At 42.7% G+C, this 14,206-nt stretch overlaps 1 protein-coding gene and 1 non-coding gene across 2 annotated transcripts in view; both read right to left on the bottom strand.

The window, feature by feature from the left end:
• The window catches only part of Sel1l (SEL1L adaptor subunit of SYVN1 ubiquitin ligase), a 42,495-nt gene that overhangs the window by 22,103 nt on the left and 6,186 nt on the right, over nucleotides 1-14,206 (bottom strand). Inside the window, exons 3-6 of the mRNA XM_076921472.1 lie at nucleotides 13,005-13,236; nucleotides 3,705-3,872; nucleotides 2,169-2,274; nucleotides 1,250-1,412 (exon numbers count right to left, since the gene is read on the bottom strand). Of these exons, the coding sequence (XP_076777587.1) occupies nucleotides 1,250-1,412; nucleotides 2,169-2,274; nucleotides 3,705-3,872; nucleotides 13,005-13,236 (669 nt within the window). The remainder of the gene's footprint in view (nucleotides 1-1,249; nucleotides 1,413-2,168; nucleotides 2,275-3,704; nucleotides 3,873-13,004; nucleotides 13,237-14,206) is intronic.
• On the bottom strand, nucleotides 10,254-10,397 carry LOC143437227 (small nucleolar RNA SNORA48). Its single transcript, XR_013106839.1, has one exon. It is a non-coding gene; the product is annotated as a small nucleolar RNA SNORA48 (small nucleolar RNA).

Genomic DNA, 14,206 nt, shown 5'->3' with positions numbered 1-14,206 from the left:
CCAATCAGACAAAGGCTGGGTTAGAAGTAATAACTACAATGTAATGTTGTGATGGGCACTTGTCTAGACAAAAATCAGGATGAAAAAAAGTTTGAGCTCAATGCTATAAGAATATATTATGTGTATATAGGCTGGAGGGAGGGATGGTGTGTGTGTGTGTGTGTGCGTGTGCGTGCGTTTGTGTGTGTGTGTAGTGTACTGTTAGGAGATTGGACCCACGGCCTTGCACATGCTAGGCAAATGCTCTTTTTGTTGACTATATCCCCAGCCCTAAAATATTTTATTTGTGTATCCATTTATTTCTTAAAGATGTCAATATTGGACTGGAGAGATGGATGGCTTAGCTGTTAGGTGTTCTTGCTGCTCTATCACAAGGGTTAGAGTTCAGATTCATGTTGGGATGCTCACAAAGACCTGTAACTCCAGATCCCAGGGATCTGGTACTGTCCCCTGGACTCCTAGACCACCCATAACACATGGACTCATGCATGCACACTCATGTACTAACAGGGATATATACACATTAAAAAAAATAAAGTTAACTTTAGAGGAAAATACTATGGTGAGTAATTTTAGATACAACAAAATTGCTGCTCTGTAGAATTGTTCTTCATATTTCACTCTCTTTAGATGTAATACTAAAAAGCTACAAGTAAGACATAGCTATAAAGTTATCGTCATTGATCATAAACCTTCTTAAATGAAGGAAAATAAGTATCCAAGAAATTAAGTAAAATGGTCTGTGGTCACTCAGTCTTCTATAGTTGCTGAAAGAAGTCGGGGCTCAGAGAACAAACTGCTATTGGAATCAACAAGTGCTGTAATGGAGAGAGCCTGGAGAGAGGGCTCAGCAGTTACGTGTCTGCTGCTCTTCCAGAGTTCAGCTCTCAGCACACTTGCTTCCCGCACTCACAGGCACATACACATTCACACTCTATTAAAATACAAATTAAGAAAATTACAAAGGGGCAGGGGCTGGAGAGAAAACACTAGCGGCTTTTCCAGAAGACCTTGTTTTGATTCTCACACTCACATGGTGGCTCACAACCATCTGCAACTCTGGTTCCAGGGGCAGGACGCCCTTTTCTGATCTCCTTGAGTACCAGGCACACAAGTGGTGCACAGACACATAGCCAGGCAAAACATCCATACACATAATCAATGCCTCCCACACCAAACCAACCCCTAAACCCAACCCAACAACAACAAAGTGCCATGTACAGAGGTTCTTCACTGAAGCTGCACTTACAGTCTGTCCTTTGGGAGAACCTTCCTCAGTCAGTTTCTCAAACATCTCTTTAGCTGCCTGCATATTCTGTGTGAGGTAATCACCAAACAAAAGAGCGTAGGACACTCTCTCCAGGGCTTTGGTGTGATTCATGCCTGCTGCCTTTTGAAGGTACCGATATGCTCTTTAAACAGAAGCAATCAAACAGAGAGTCAGCACTGAGTTTAGAACAGCCATTAAATGACTTTTCATTACCAAAGGAAGCATACTTTTCTTATTTTATAATAATAAATTTCCACACATTATTCCTACTATCTCGTGTTATTTATATATCTAGAAAACATGCTGGATAGTTTGATTTAGCTAAGGGGCCAGTTTTTCCTATGTCTAATATTTTAAAATGGTCTAATTACACTAACAATGAACGAGAAATCCACTGAGCAGGTTAACAAGATTTACAGTAGAAAATTATAATCACGTCAGCTAAGTATTCCAATAACTCAGAATTTTTCAATTCTACAAATAGACTAATAAAACCAGCAAAAATAAGACAGACATAAAATATTAGAGTTCTTTTGGAGTGTTACATTCTAGGTGAAAATTTCAAAGCAAAACCAAAAATCAACATATTGGTGACGATTCTTTTTGTTTATTTTATGTTATTATTTAATCTGAATAGCGTCTTTACTCTCAGGTCTTAGAACTGACTACAACTTTAATCTACTATTGCCATTTTTCTCATTAATCAGCCTTATGGTCTGATATGGTGTGATATAATCTTTTCATCCTACTGAGTTAAAGTTTGCCAAAACCACTTCAAGGTTTCTTGCAACAGCAGTAAGACACCCGTGTCTCTGGCAGCACAGTCTTAGGAGAAAGCGCTCAGTGACTGCTGGGCGAAGGCCTGTCTAGAGAAGCACGTGCGGGGAGGTGAACCTACTCTCTCTTCTGGCTCTTCCTGTTGCTTCCATTCAGTATCTTCATCCCGGTCTGATAGATCATTTCTGCTTCCTGCATCTGCCGTCTTTTGGCAGCATCTTCTTCAGCTGACAATGAAACGACACAGGCATTGAATGATTTTAGTTGTCTGTACCAGGCTCACCCACCGCGTCACCCAGGAATACACACAGAGACAAGGATCTTTCACTACCTCTAAACTGACTCTAAAAACAGCTGACATGTGCTCTGTACTAACTTCTAAAAAACACAAAGTCACCAAAGTCACTTTCTTTTAGAGAAAGCAAGATCAGGCTGCTTTTGAGGATATTTTTTTGTGCTAGTAATGGTGACTTTTTAAAATACAGTTCAATTAAAATTTCAAATTAAATGCTAAATTCAGCTAAAATAGTAACAAAAAACCATTAGAGAAGAATAAACAGAAAATTGCTATAATATTCAAAGGTCACATGTTATACATTTAGAAAAGTATTTAATTATATAATTAAAATCTTAAAACCTGACTTTTATTAAATATAGATTTAATTCAGTGTGCAATATTCATGTATATTAATTTTTTCTCTTTTATTTTTTGAAATAAGAGTTTCATGTAGCCAGCCTGGTTTCAAATTCCCTATGTTACCAAAGATGTCACTGAACTTTTGCTCCTGTGTTCAGAGTGCTATGATTAAGGCATGTGCCACCATACCCAGTGTATGTTGTGCTGGGGACCGATTCCAGAGCTTTGTGCATGACAGGCAAGCACTCTATCCATCAAGCTATAGCTCAAGTCTAGCTCACCACTTTTTCATACTCACTAATGCAACATTGAAAAACCTATAGAACTGTTGTGAAATTTTAAAAACAATTTTGCTACTTTAATGCAAGATTTTAAACAATACAAAACTTATCATAAGACAGTAAAATCAGTATTTATTTATGTATAGAAGTGATTCTTCTTTTTTTAATAAAGAAAAACCTGACATATTAAACTAGTCATGCTGGCCTGCATCTAGACATGGCCTATATTTGATGCTGTCTTCTAGGGATGCTGTGATATTAGACATGATATCTGGTATTACACTGATATGTCCCCTAAACACAGCTTTCCAGCAGAGGACAGCATTTACACATATGTTAAATATACATATGTCAAATGTTACATACGCGTAGCATATTTCACTCTGTGTAAGTGTTTAAGTTAAGGTAGTTTTTAGCTTTCTTTTAATTACTATTAACTTACACCATTATAGTCAGCTTCCACAATTGACAAAATGTTTTAGTATTAATTAGTTCAACAGCTTGCCTCAAGGATGTAGAGAACTACCTATGAATCAATGAGACATACGTGTGAAGGCTGAGTGACAGCCTGAAGTAAATGCATCACATGCTCACAGTCCTTAAGTCTTTAAGTCTGTGACCCTGTCACTAACACTGGTCCACATGGAAGAGGACAGCTAGATGTCTCCAAAATGTCTTCCAAATGCTGCCCTAGACTAAAGCACCAGGGCGTGCCCCCACTTGAATGACAGATACGCACTTTCGCAGAAGCCCCACTTCTCATCTGTCTTGTAGTCATAGGTTGTGGCACACCACAGTCTGCCATCTTCCCTCCCGTCTGACGTGCACTCATCATATTCCTTATCCAGGAAAAGGAAAGGGAAGTGGCAGGGCTCCCCGTGCGCCGTACCTTCAATGGCAGTCAAGACTGAAAAAGAAAACAAAAGTCTAAATATGAACACCCCTGTAATTTATGGATTCAACAGTGCTGAATTCACTTCAGCTATCAAACTCTGAACGCAAAGAGCCACACTGCACCATTTGTAATTGGAGCCAGAGGACAGTCAGAGCTGATTTGATTGGACACAACTTGAGGTCAAGTCCACTTAACGAGCCTGGCTGACTACTCACAAGCATGTAGCATAGACTTTGAGTTCTTAAGATAAGCAGCACGGTGTTCAAAGTTTACTGTGAAGCGGCGTAAAGGCTGTGATGAGTCAAAGACTAGCCTGGGCTACAGAGTCACAAAAAGCAAAACAAAGTGAAGCAAAACAAGTACAACCAAAGAGCTTCCCAAACTCTTGTCTAAGGGGTGAACAAAACCAAGGCAGATATAAGGGAACCATCTCAGCTCTCTTCTTCTGAATTGAGTACATCAACTTCAATTATCTACTGGGATAATGCTTCCCCAGGCAAAAATAATCATTTACATATTCCTCTGTGAAGCACATTTTATTAGGGTACTTATCATATGTACAGAGGATTTTATTAGTTTTTTTTCCCCCCACAGGTAGCTCTGGCTAGACTATTTAACATGGCTGCTGTCATGTCAGATAATAAGTTCAAGAACTGACAGCTGCTATTATTGCTAATAGCTTTTCTCTAAAAGGCTAGAAAGCATCCCTCCTTTCTTTCCAGTTTAAATAAAGGCTGCATCCTAAGATACTAACTGTAAAATTACTTTCAGCAAACCGAGAGAGACAAAATGTTTCAAATGGCTGCATCAGGCAGATGCCACTTATCCTATCGCTGAAAGGGATGCAAGTACACCTCCGGCAAGAGCTGCTGCTCTTGCTGCTCAGACAGTGGCTCCAAGTGGCCCAGGGCTGTGTGAGGAAAGGGGAATCACACAAGTACTGCTGCCTTCTGATTTGCATGTACTTACCCAGATTTTTTTTTTTTCTCATATGCTTCTGACCAAGTAGGTCTCAACCTGTGTCTGTGACCCCTTTGGGGGCTCCAATGACACTTTTACTGGGGTATCATATCAGATATTTATATTACAATTCATATGGTAGCAAAATTAGTTAGGAAGTAGCAGTGGAAATAATGTTGTGGCTGGGGGTCAGCACAACACGAGGAACTGTATTAAAGGGTCGCAGCGTTAGGAAGGTTAGGAATCACTGTTCTAACCTATTTACCACATCTCCTTTTCTACCAAGTATATGAATAATAAAAGTCAATACCTTGATTTGAGAATAAAGGGATTCTATGACTGTGGAGAGCTGGAACATTCCAGGTCCAATGTTAGGTTCCCCTGGGTTAACCTTAGTCCCCTACAGAGCCCTTTACCATCCGCTCACTCGAGTCTGACTAACATCCTTTCAACTGTTAGATAAAACCTTTGGCATGCATAAACAGACCATTAGCCTCTACCAACTCAAAGGCTACAAATGTCGCCAGATCGCATCTGAACCTCTAACACATTTCCTCATTTTGTTTAACTCTTCTAACCTGACATCCCCATCAATACACTTGGTTTAAAAAAAAAAAAAAAAAAAAGCATTGATTTGCGGTTTTATTTTTTTCTGTGACTATAAAACTTCATGTAACTGCTTATACGATGGGACAATCAATGCTTCCAGGCCCTGGTCACTCATACCTGGCTCAGAATAAACCTTCTTACTCCCTTAGAAGGAGAGTAATATTTTCAGTCAACAGCAATGAAGACCTTTCCATCAAAGTTGGGGCCCGCTGGAAGCCACTGCCTATGACTTCTTAATCCTCCAGTAGATGAAGGGTCCTTCCCTGGCATCCCCAGAGCAAGAAAGAAGCAGAAACACTTGGTATCACCCAGCAACTTGCTTTCTCTGAACCTGTTTGTACCAGCTGAAAGATCAAGGTGTTGGTTATTCTACTGAATTATTATTCTTTGTATTTTTTATTTTACGGTAAAAAATGTTTTTATATGACATAATCAAAACAATTGGACAATATGCAGATGTGAAGAAAATAATCAATCATCTCTGCCTATTGCTTCAAACTCCTTTTCTCCAGAGTTAAGGAGGCTTTATAGAAATTTTTAGCTTTTCCTTTTCATTTGCAAACAGGAAAAAAAAAAGTGCCCCCCCCCCCAATACATGTGACTCACTTGTTTATATAATATGCTTTATGCTCAACCCCTGTTTTCCTCCGGGGAGTCTATAGTTTTGGTACATGCTAGGCCAAGGTGAATAAATGGCTAGTTCCCTGTCAAAATATCAGGCACTAGGTCTCTCATGAGCTTCCCTGTGGGCAGCATCTCACACGTCATCCCAAAGTGCTCTGTGTATGGGAGCTGCAAATTTGTCACGTGAATCCTATGGAAATGAGGCTCTGAAAATGTAGGTAAAAAGTGTTTTTTTAGCTCCAACTCCCCACAGCAAACACTGGATGCAATATAAATGACTAGTTCTCTCAACCCCCTGGCCCAGCTCCCAGGAGCTAAGACTTATCTTCCAGTTCAAATAATTGAGACACCCTGACTAAATCTACATATGTACACTGGCTGCATTTTTTTCTGCCTTTTCTATAACTTGTAACATTTTTTAGGTGTTGACAGATTGAGAATTTCTTCTCAGTTTTGGCAAAAACAATAAATAAATAAAAAATTTTGCTTATACATGTCTGCCTGTGTGTCTCTAGTTCATTTTTAGGTGTGTGTGTGTGTGTGTGTGTGTGTGTGTGTGTGTGTGTGTGAGAGAGAGAGAGAGAGAGGGAGGGAGGGAGGGGGAGGGAGGGAGATGAGAGGGGTGCATGAGTACAGTGACTACTGAGACTAAAAATAAGCTGGAGTTACAGGCAGTTGTAAGCTGCCTGACAAAGGTGCTGGGACCTGAACTTAGGTTGTCTGTAAGCGCAGTATCTGCCTTTAACTGCCGAGTGATGTGACACTCCTAGAAGAGGACCTTAGGAGCTTGTGTCTTGTTTTCTCTATTGCCACATGTACCTTTCCTTCACTGATTTTGCTCTGAATCCTTCTATTGTATAGTCATGGCCAAGTACTGTGATTCCTTCTAGAAAATCAAACCTTGGGATAGCCTTGGGTACCCTGATGACTTTGCAACTGGGATTTACTAGAATGACCAGGACACACTGGGAAGCATGCTAGGGAAACGGAGAGAAAGGGGCAAGGCATAATAAGCCTGGTGCACAGGTCAGTTACAGAGCCACAAGGGGTAGCGGCTGAGGTTCCGTGTGCATGAGAAAGTTACCACCTGTGGGAGCTGAAAATAAGGAGTTTAACTCTTGGAGAGTGGGCTTGGTTCCCAGGCTGCTCTTGGATGTACTGTCTATGGAATGGGAAAATGATAGTTCCGTTGATAAGGGTAGTTTTGGTTTTTATCTGTCCTCTGATGAAGCCTTAACATTCTCTAGGCAAGATCAAAGACGTTAAACTTTACATTACTCTTTCCTCTAAAAGAGTGTGTACATGTGTATATTGGGGTGGGGGATAGGATTCATGATTAAATCAGGTCTCAGGACTGAAGAAAAATGGCCGATAAGGCAGAGTATCTTCATCCTGGCTGCCATCACCTTCCCTGCTGTCCTTATACCAGCTGGGTCATCTCTGGCTGCTCTGAGGCAACACAGCAAATGCTGAATTTAGGACCCAGGGTTTGAACAAACAGCAGTGAGGGTAAAAGTGGAAAAGGGGGTTTTTAGTGGATTTGTACTGTGTGGTCAGTACATCTTAGAGATGAGGTAAAAATTCACACAAAATACTAAGTATGGATGATTTTGTAAGAGGCAGTACCTTGGTCAAGGGAACCTGAAGGAAGATTAGGTTACCGAGACACAACTTCTTTGGCTTTTCCAGCAGCATAGGCTGGAATTTAAGTGTGGAGCTCTGGAAACAACAAATCTCAGTCACTGATCTTTTCTATTATGGAAAATGTGGATTGGTCTGCGTAAGGGGAACCAAGAGGTGGTCAATAGACAGAGATGTTCTTTCAGAGTTTAAAAAACAGGTTTTGGTTGCTAACTCACTCTTGAAAAGCTGAAGTCTGACTGACTCCCTCCCTCCCTCCCTCCCTCCCTCCCTCCCTCCCTCCCTCCCCCCCTTCCCATCCCTTCCTTTTCTTCCCTCTCTCCTTCCCTCTCGCCCTTTTTTGGTGATAGGATCTCACTACAAAGCCTTGGCTGGCCTAGAGCTCACTAGGAAGACCAGTCCTGCCTCTGCCTCCAGAGTGCTGGGATTAAAAGCATGTCACCAGAGCCAGCCAAAGTCTGATTTCTTAAAGGCAGATGATTTTCTAACTAGAATGTATTTAAGTAGGTCAGTTAAGACTAAAGACTGAGCAGGCAAAAAGGACTTAGGAAAGGCTGACTTATTCAGCTCCCTGGCCCTGAAGCACCTTGCATCTCTTGTTGCTAGCATCTGGCCTTCTTTTGAGCCCTGATTTTACAGACCTTAATTGCCTGGACTTGATTCTGAGCCAAAAGCCAACACTGCTTAGGCTAGGCTTTCAGTCCCAGTGGGAACTGTGCCCCTGTGTCTGACACAGGAATGAGATCAATGAACAGCCCCGAGGCTCCCACAGCCCCACACATTTAGGACACTGCTTAGGGGCCCTACAGCTGTGAAAAAGTCCCGAATTTGGATGTCAGCTGGCCGAAATGGCCACATCCATATGCCCCAGGGATGGGCTCATTCTGTGCTTGGGACCCCTTGAAATTGAGCTGCTGGCTGGCTGCCCATGTCTGATACAGACAGCACTGTGACTCTGGCAAGTCTGCAGAAGGCACGGTGCAGAGACCACGATCCTCTGCTCACTGTATGCAGGACAGCCTGATTCCTACTGGGCAGGTCTCACTGCTGCTGGCCTTGGGCTTCCTTCCCCATCAGCTGCAGTACACAGCAGCAGACTGATGATCTGGCTTGCTTTCCTTCACCCACTTCCTGTTCCACATGGCTTAGGGAAGTCTGAGGCATCACAATCTTTCCTCAAACTGATTGATAAGTAAAGAGTGAGCAGGATGAAAGTGTAAGAGAACACATGAATTTATCTTCAAAGCATTTGAAAAGTCAGGATACTGTTGTGTTCAGTTTCTGTGCACAAATAAAGCTACACAGATATATGGTTTTCTGTGATATTGTTCTGTACTTCTTCCATATAACCCCTCTAGACAAATGATATAGATAAAACTAGGGAATGGCTGAAAAATGTGTATTTATGATTTCTGGATGAAATTATTGATTTTCTAACAACTGAGCAAAATAAGTGGAAACTCCTGCATGGAAGAGGCAAGAAAGCAAAGGGCATTCATGACCTTTGGAAGCCGGTTCTAGAAGCTGCACTGTCCTAACGACAGGCTAGCCAGGGAAGACAGCAGATAGATGGACCAAGCTTTCAGTTTCCACAGAGAACTCCTGCAGATACTTCACAGACCCATGGGGAGATGGACCGAGTTATGGACAGCACAAGCACATGAACCCTACCAGCAAGTCCTCTGAAACCAAGGACCAGACTAGGAAGGCTTCCATGGTGGAAGGTCACATTATATCATTTAACCTGCATCCAACAGCTGTTAGGTCTTTGTTTCCAGGGTTACCATGTGTGCTACGGAGGATGGAACTTCTCAGAACCTACATCAGCTCTGGAAGGTCTACTTCAACCTACTAGACCCAGTAACACTGGGTGTCAATTAATGCTTTGAGCCAGGTAAATATGAAAAACTGTTAAAATAGAAACTTAAGGAGGAAGCCACCTGGGTTTCTAACAGATCTATTACAATTAATAGGATTTGCTGTAATTCACTAAGGACAGAACTCCTAGAGGAGAAAGCAGCAGACTGCCTTCATATTCCCAGCTCTTACTGCTACATCTTGGCTCTACATATGCCTTGGACTAACGACTACAGAGGCAGAGACTGTGCTGTGAGGAACCAACATAGCAGGCCTAAATTCTATCCTTGAAAAGGGTTATCCTGCTGACGAGGGTTGCCCTTAGCTGGCATGTGTGAAATGATTGATTTCTGATGTGTTCCCAGCTTGCCTCTTCAGAGTGGCTCCCTCAAGTTATACAAATGGTACAGTTCATGCTCAACACTTGCATTCCCTCTTTGCATCAGCAATTTTGGTATGTGCCAGGTACATGGTTGCCACCTTGCCCAGCTCCCAATAAAACTTCAGGTTCTTTGTCAGCTCCAGCCTAAGGTAGTGGGACTCTAATGTTCAGTATGTTACTATTACTTACTACTGGAGAGTTAAGTGTATCTGGTGGGATGTCTCTGGGAGAAGACCCCTAGACTAGACTTCATGCACTTCTTCCTTTGCATTTTTTTTTCTTTTTTTCTTTTTTTCTTTTTTCTCTTTTTTCTTCTTTTTTTATGTGCCCTAGGCATGAAACAGCTTTGGCCACCAAGCCAGGCATCAAGCTAGGATGAACAAAGGACTGTCATCTGCTCTGCCCCTGACTGATATAAGAACAACACCACAAACAAGGTGCCTCTTTGCCCATTGCCAGGGGTATGTTCCTTTGCATTTTAAAATTAAAATTAATTAGCTGGGGGAGAGGCAACGGGATGCCACAGTGTTTATGAGTGCTGTGTGTATGTGTGCATGCGTGTGTACGTGTAAAATTAAATAGCCATGACTACATCTATGTGGTAAGCCCTTAGGTTCTTCCTGGTGAATTGCTAATCTCGGGGCTGTGGTCTTGGCTGACACAGTCTGAAACATTCAGGACTAGTAAGCATGCAAGTGTGGCTGGGATCATGTGGGAGACGGGGAGCAGCATAAGAGGAAGCTGGAAGGAGGGAAGGTCTTAACAATAAAGGTGACAAGGTTGGATTCTGAAGATGACAGGTACCTGCAAGACTGAGCAGAAAGTTGGCTCTGCCTGCTTGCCTGCCGGCCTGCTGCCAGGGACTGACTTTAGAGGAAAGAGTCTGAGTCTGAGCCAGAAGGAGGCTCTTAACCCTGCATGGTGCATGAGCTGCTTCACAAAGGGCAGCTGAAAGGGGAGCAGACATTTGGTAGTCAGTGTGTTTAAGGGGGTGAGCAGGGCACTGAGTCGTGAGGAAGACCTGTGGCAGGCCTAGGATGCAAACTGAACAGCACACTCGGGGAACTTTCTGAAAAACGATGTTCCAGGGAGGGCTGCAGGAAGTGAGACTACAGAAGAGCTGCAGACATGCTAGATTCTGTGAATCAGGCTACGAAGTGTGAAGTGTGTGCTTCACTGCAGAAGGTAGACGGGAGCGAGCAGCTGTAAATAAGGAAGCAATAGGGTCAAGTGTGAATTTTAGGAAGATTAATACAATAGCAACATGAACCAGAAGCTGACAGAAGGAGTCATTTAGAAGGGACTGTCATAGAATCTCATTCTAATGTAGCTGAATGGAACACACAAAGCCACGCAATATATGTTACACATTACATATGCATAAGTGTATAATATTTCATGTATTATGAATAAATGAAAAGGCAACCCAAATCATTACTGAAAACTAAAACAAGCTGACCAGGCAAATGTAAATGTAAGACATAGTTAAAACACTGTTTCAAATCCCTACTAAATACATCCTGGACAGAAATCCCAATGTGTTGTGTCCTTTCGCTGGCCTAAGAAAAAGAGAGACAACTTAATAAATATCCCTTATAAACATGCGTGTGACAGATCTGTCATCAAGCATGTTAAAGGTTGAAGGGTTGAAGCTATGGAAGTGACCCTCCGCTGCATCAGAGGAACAGAGGGTTCAGGTGACACATCCGTGAGGCTTACACAGTGAAGCTTCCATAGAAATCCCAAAGGACTGAGTTCCAAGAGGGTTTCAACAGCTCAGAGGATGGGGGTTCCTAGAGGGTGGTGGACCCAGAGGGCCGTGGAAGCTCTGCTTCCCTTCTATGTTAGTCTACACATTTCCTGTCTCACTGTTCACCTGTCTTCTGTAACATACTTTACAACAGATGGGTGAACACAAGTTTATTCCTGACTTTTGTAAGCTGCTCTAACAAATCAACTGAACCCAAGGATGATGTCATGGGAACTTTGGCTCACTTAGACTGTCAGAAGCACAGGCAACTGAGACCTGTAACTGGCATGTGAGTGGGGCAGTCTTGTGGGACAGCATTTGACCTGGGGGATCTGATGCTATCTCCAGGTGGTGTGATGGAACCGAGGTAAATAAGAGGACACTAGGCAGCATCAAGTGTAAAATCCACTGCAGAATTGCTTGCTTGCTGTGTGGGAAAATACTCACTAGCTGGTAAGTGTAAAAAATTATCTGCATTTATTTCTTTTCTCTATATTCTTATCAATGTTCAAAAATAAAGCAAAGAATCTCATACTGTACACATATACCTGGTGAGAAGCCTGTCAGAATATTCTCCAGGATGCTGTCAAGCATTCTTTTTAGTTGATAGATTGAAAAAGTTTTACTTTTTAAGAAATGATTTTTCTATTGATAAGTATGGCACAATTTTAACTGAGCTTGACTCCTGACAGTGGCTGCTGATGCAGTAAGTGCTGCTATGCTCATCCAGGAAGCAGTAAACTAAATGGCAAAATGGCAGGCGAAGGCAGAGTGGCTCTGTTACCAAACTTCAAAGGACGTTTAAGAAAGAGCAGCTTTCCACGTGAAGCTGTGCAGCAGCAGGTGCACGTTAGAAGAGGATGCTCAGACACGGTTCAACGGGAGGAGGCTAAGATGTGAATCACATTACCTCGGAAGACCGAACAGTTACAGGAGGAGGGTGGAAAGGACGGTAAAACTCCTAAAACAACTCTGCAACCATACTGAGACGTCTGTGTTTCTTTTCTTTTGTCCTACCTTGACTATTATCTTTATTTTTTTCCCAAAGGAATTTACATGCCAGCATGCAAAAAAGCCAGGATATTAATAAAAAATAAATGGAATTTTATCTATGAATTCAGGTCATGTAACACCAAATCTGCACAGTGAATATCTGAGGTACTAAAACCTTGAAAATCCTGTAAAACTGCACTCTGCACTTTCCATGTGGTTAACAATCAGCAAGACCAGCTTCCTCTAGCATTTGTCTACACTCCTTAGTTTTAAAGTTCCAATGGTCTCTTTGCTACGTGAGGTGAAATCAAGCAACGCATCAGGCTACCTGGCTTCCGCACTCTCTTTAGGTCTTCATAGGTCTTGCCGCTTGGATTTGAAGAGTCTACAAAGCTGATCTCTTCCGTGACACCGACTTCCTCCTGGGCCTTGGAGCTATCTTCCTCATCCTGAAGAAGGGATTCCACTTCTGATTCCTCAGAATCAACAAATATCTGGCCAGCAACTACTTTGCCTGTGGTGGTGTGGTCCTTCACTGACTCATCTGTGGGCAGAGAACTCTGAGAATATGAAAAAGCATTTGTTACTCGTCAGCTGAAGCAACACTCCCTCCAATCCAATCTGACCACTGCTTTGACAAGTGTCTGCAGGTGTCTCCTTCAGCTCCTGACTACAGACTCTGATGCACTTAGCAGGGTCAGGGCTTTACCACCCGACTCACTCTGCACTTCAACTCAGATGTCACCTTCCCATAAGCCTTCTGTAATCCTCAGAGTCTGGATTATGTCCCTCTTCTACATGCTCTCATCCTACTTTACAAGTGCACTTGGTGATTCTGCATTAGGACTTCCTGTTCTTCTCTCTATCCCATCTATTCTAGAGACGAGCACACATAACCAGCAGGCCTGGCCTCCCTGGATATCAGAATCAGTTATACTAATGCAACCCGTGAGCACGTTTTTTTTTGTTTTTTGTTTTTTTTTTTTTCCCCACGAGACGTGAGACGTGGGAGGAGGCGGGCGGGAGCGAGCGGGAGCCGAACATTCGCAGAGACAGGGCACGGACAAACCCGCGCCCTCTGCAGGCAGAGGCCTTACGGGCTGCGCCACCGCCTGTTCACTGGTGATGCTTACTTTTAATCCTAGTATTTGGGAGGCAGAGGCGTGAAACTGTAAGTTCAAGGCCAGCCTGGTCTACAGAGGGAGTTCTAGGCCAGCCAAGATGACGTAGTGAGACCTTTTCTCAAAAATTAATTTTTTTTTTTAAAGTGGGCAAGGTGGTGCACACCTGAAATGCAAGGACTTGGGAGGAGACAGGAGAATGTGAACTTGTAGGCAACTCTCAGCTACACAGTGAGTTTGAGGCAAGCCTGAGCTATATAAGACTGAGGGGGAAAGGGGAATAAATTCAATGTTCCTTTAGGTACTAGGAATGCTGTCTTAAAGCTCTTTTGTGTGACTGTCCACCATCCGCACAGCACATTCAAATCAAAGTTGAAGCTGACCCTAACAGCACTCCTTAAGGAAATGC

This window comes from Arvicanthis niloticus, chromosome 23 (assembly GCF_011762505.2).
Source record: "Arvicanthis niloticus isolate mArvNil1 chromosome 23, mArvNil1.pat.X, whole genome shotgun sequence".
Lineage (NCBI taxonomy): Eukaryota > Metazoa > Chordata > Mammalia > Rodentia > Muridae > Arvicanthis > Arvicanthis niloticus.
The sequence above is the reverse complement of the archived record's forward strand: the minus strand, read 5'-3'. Positions and strand labels throughout refer to the sequence as shown.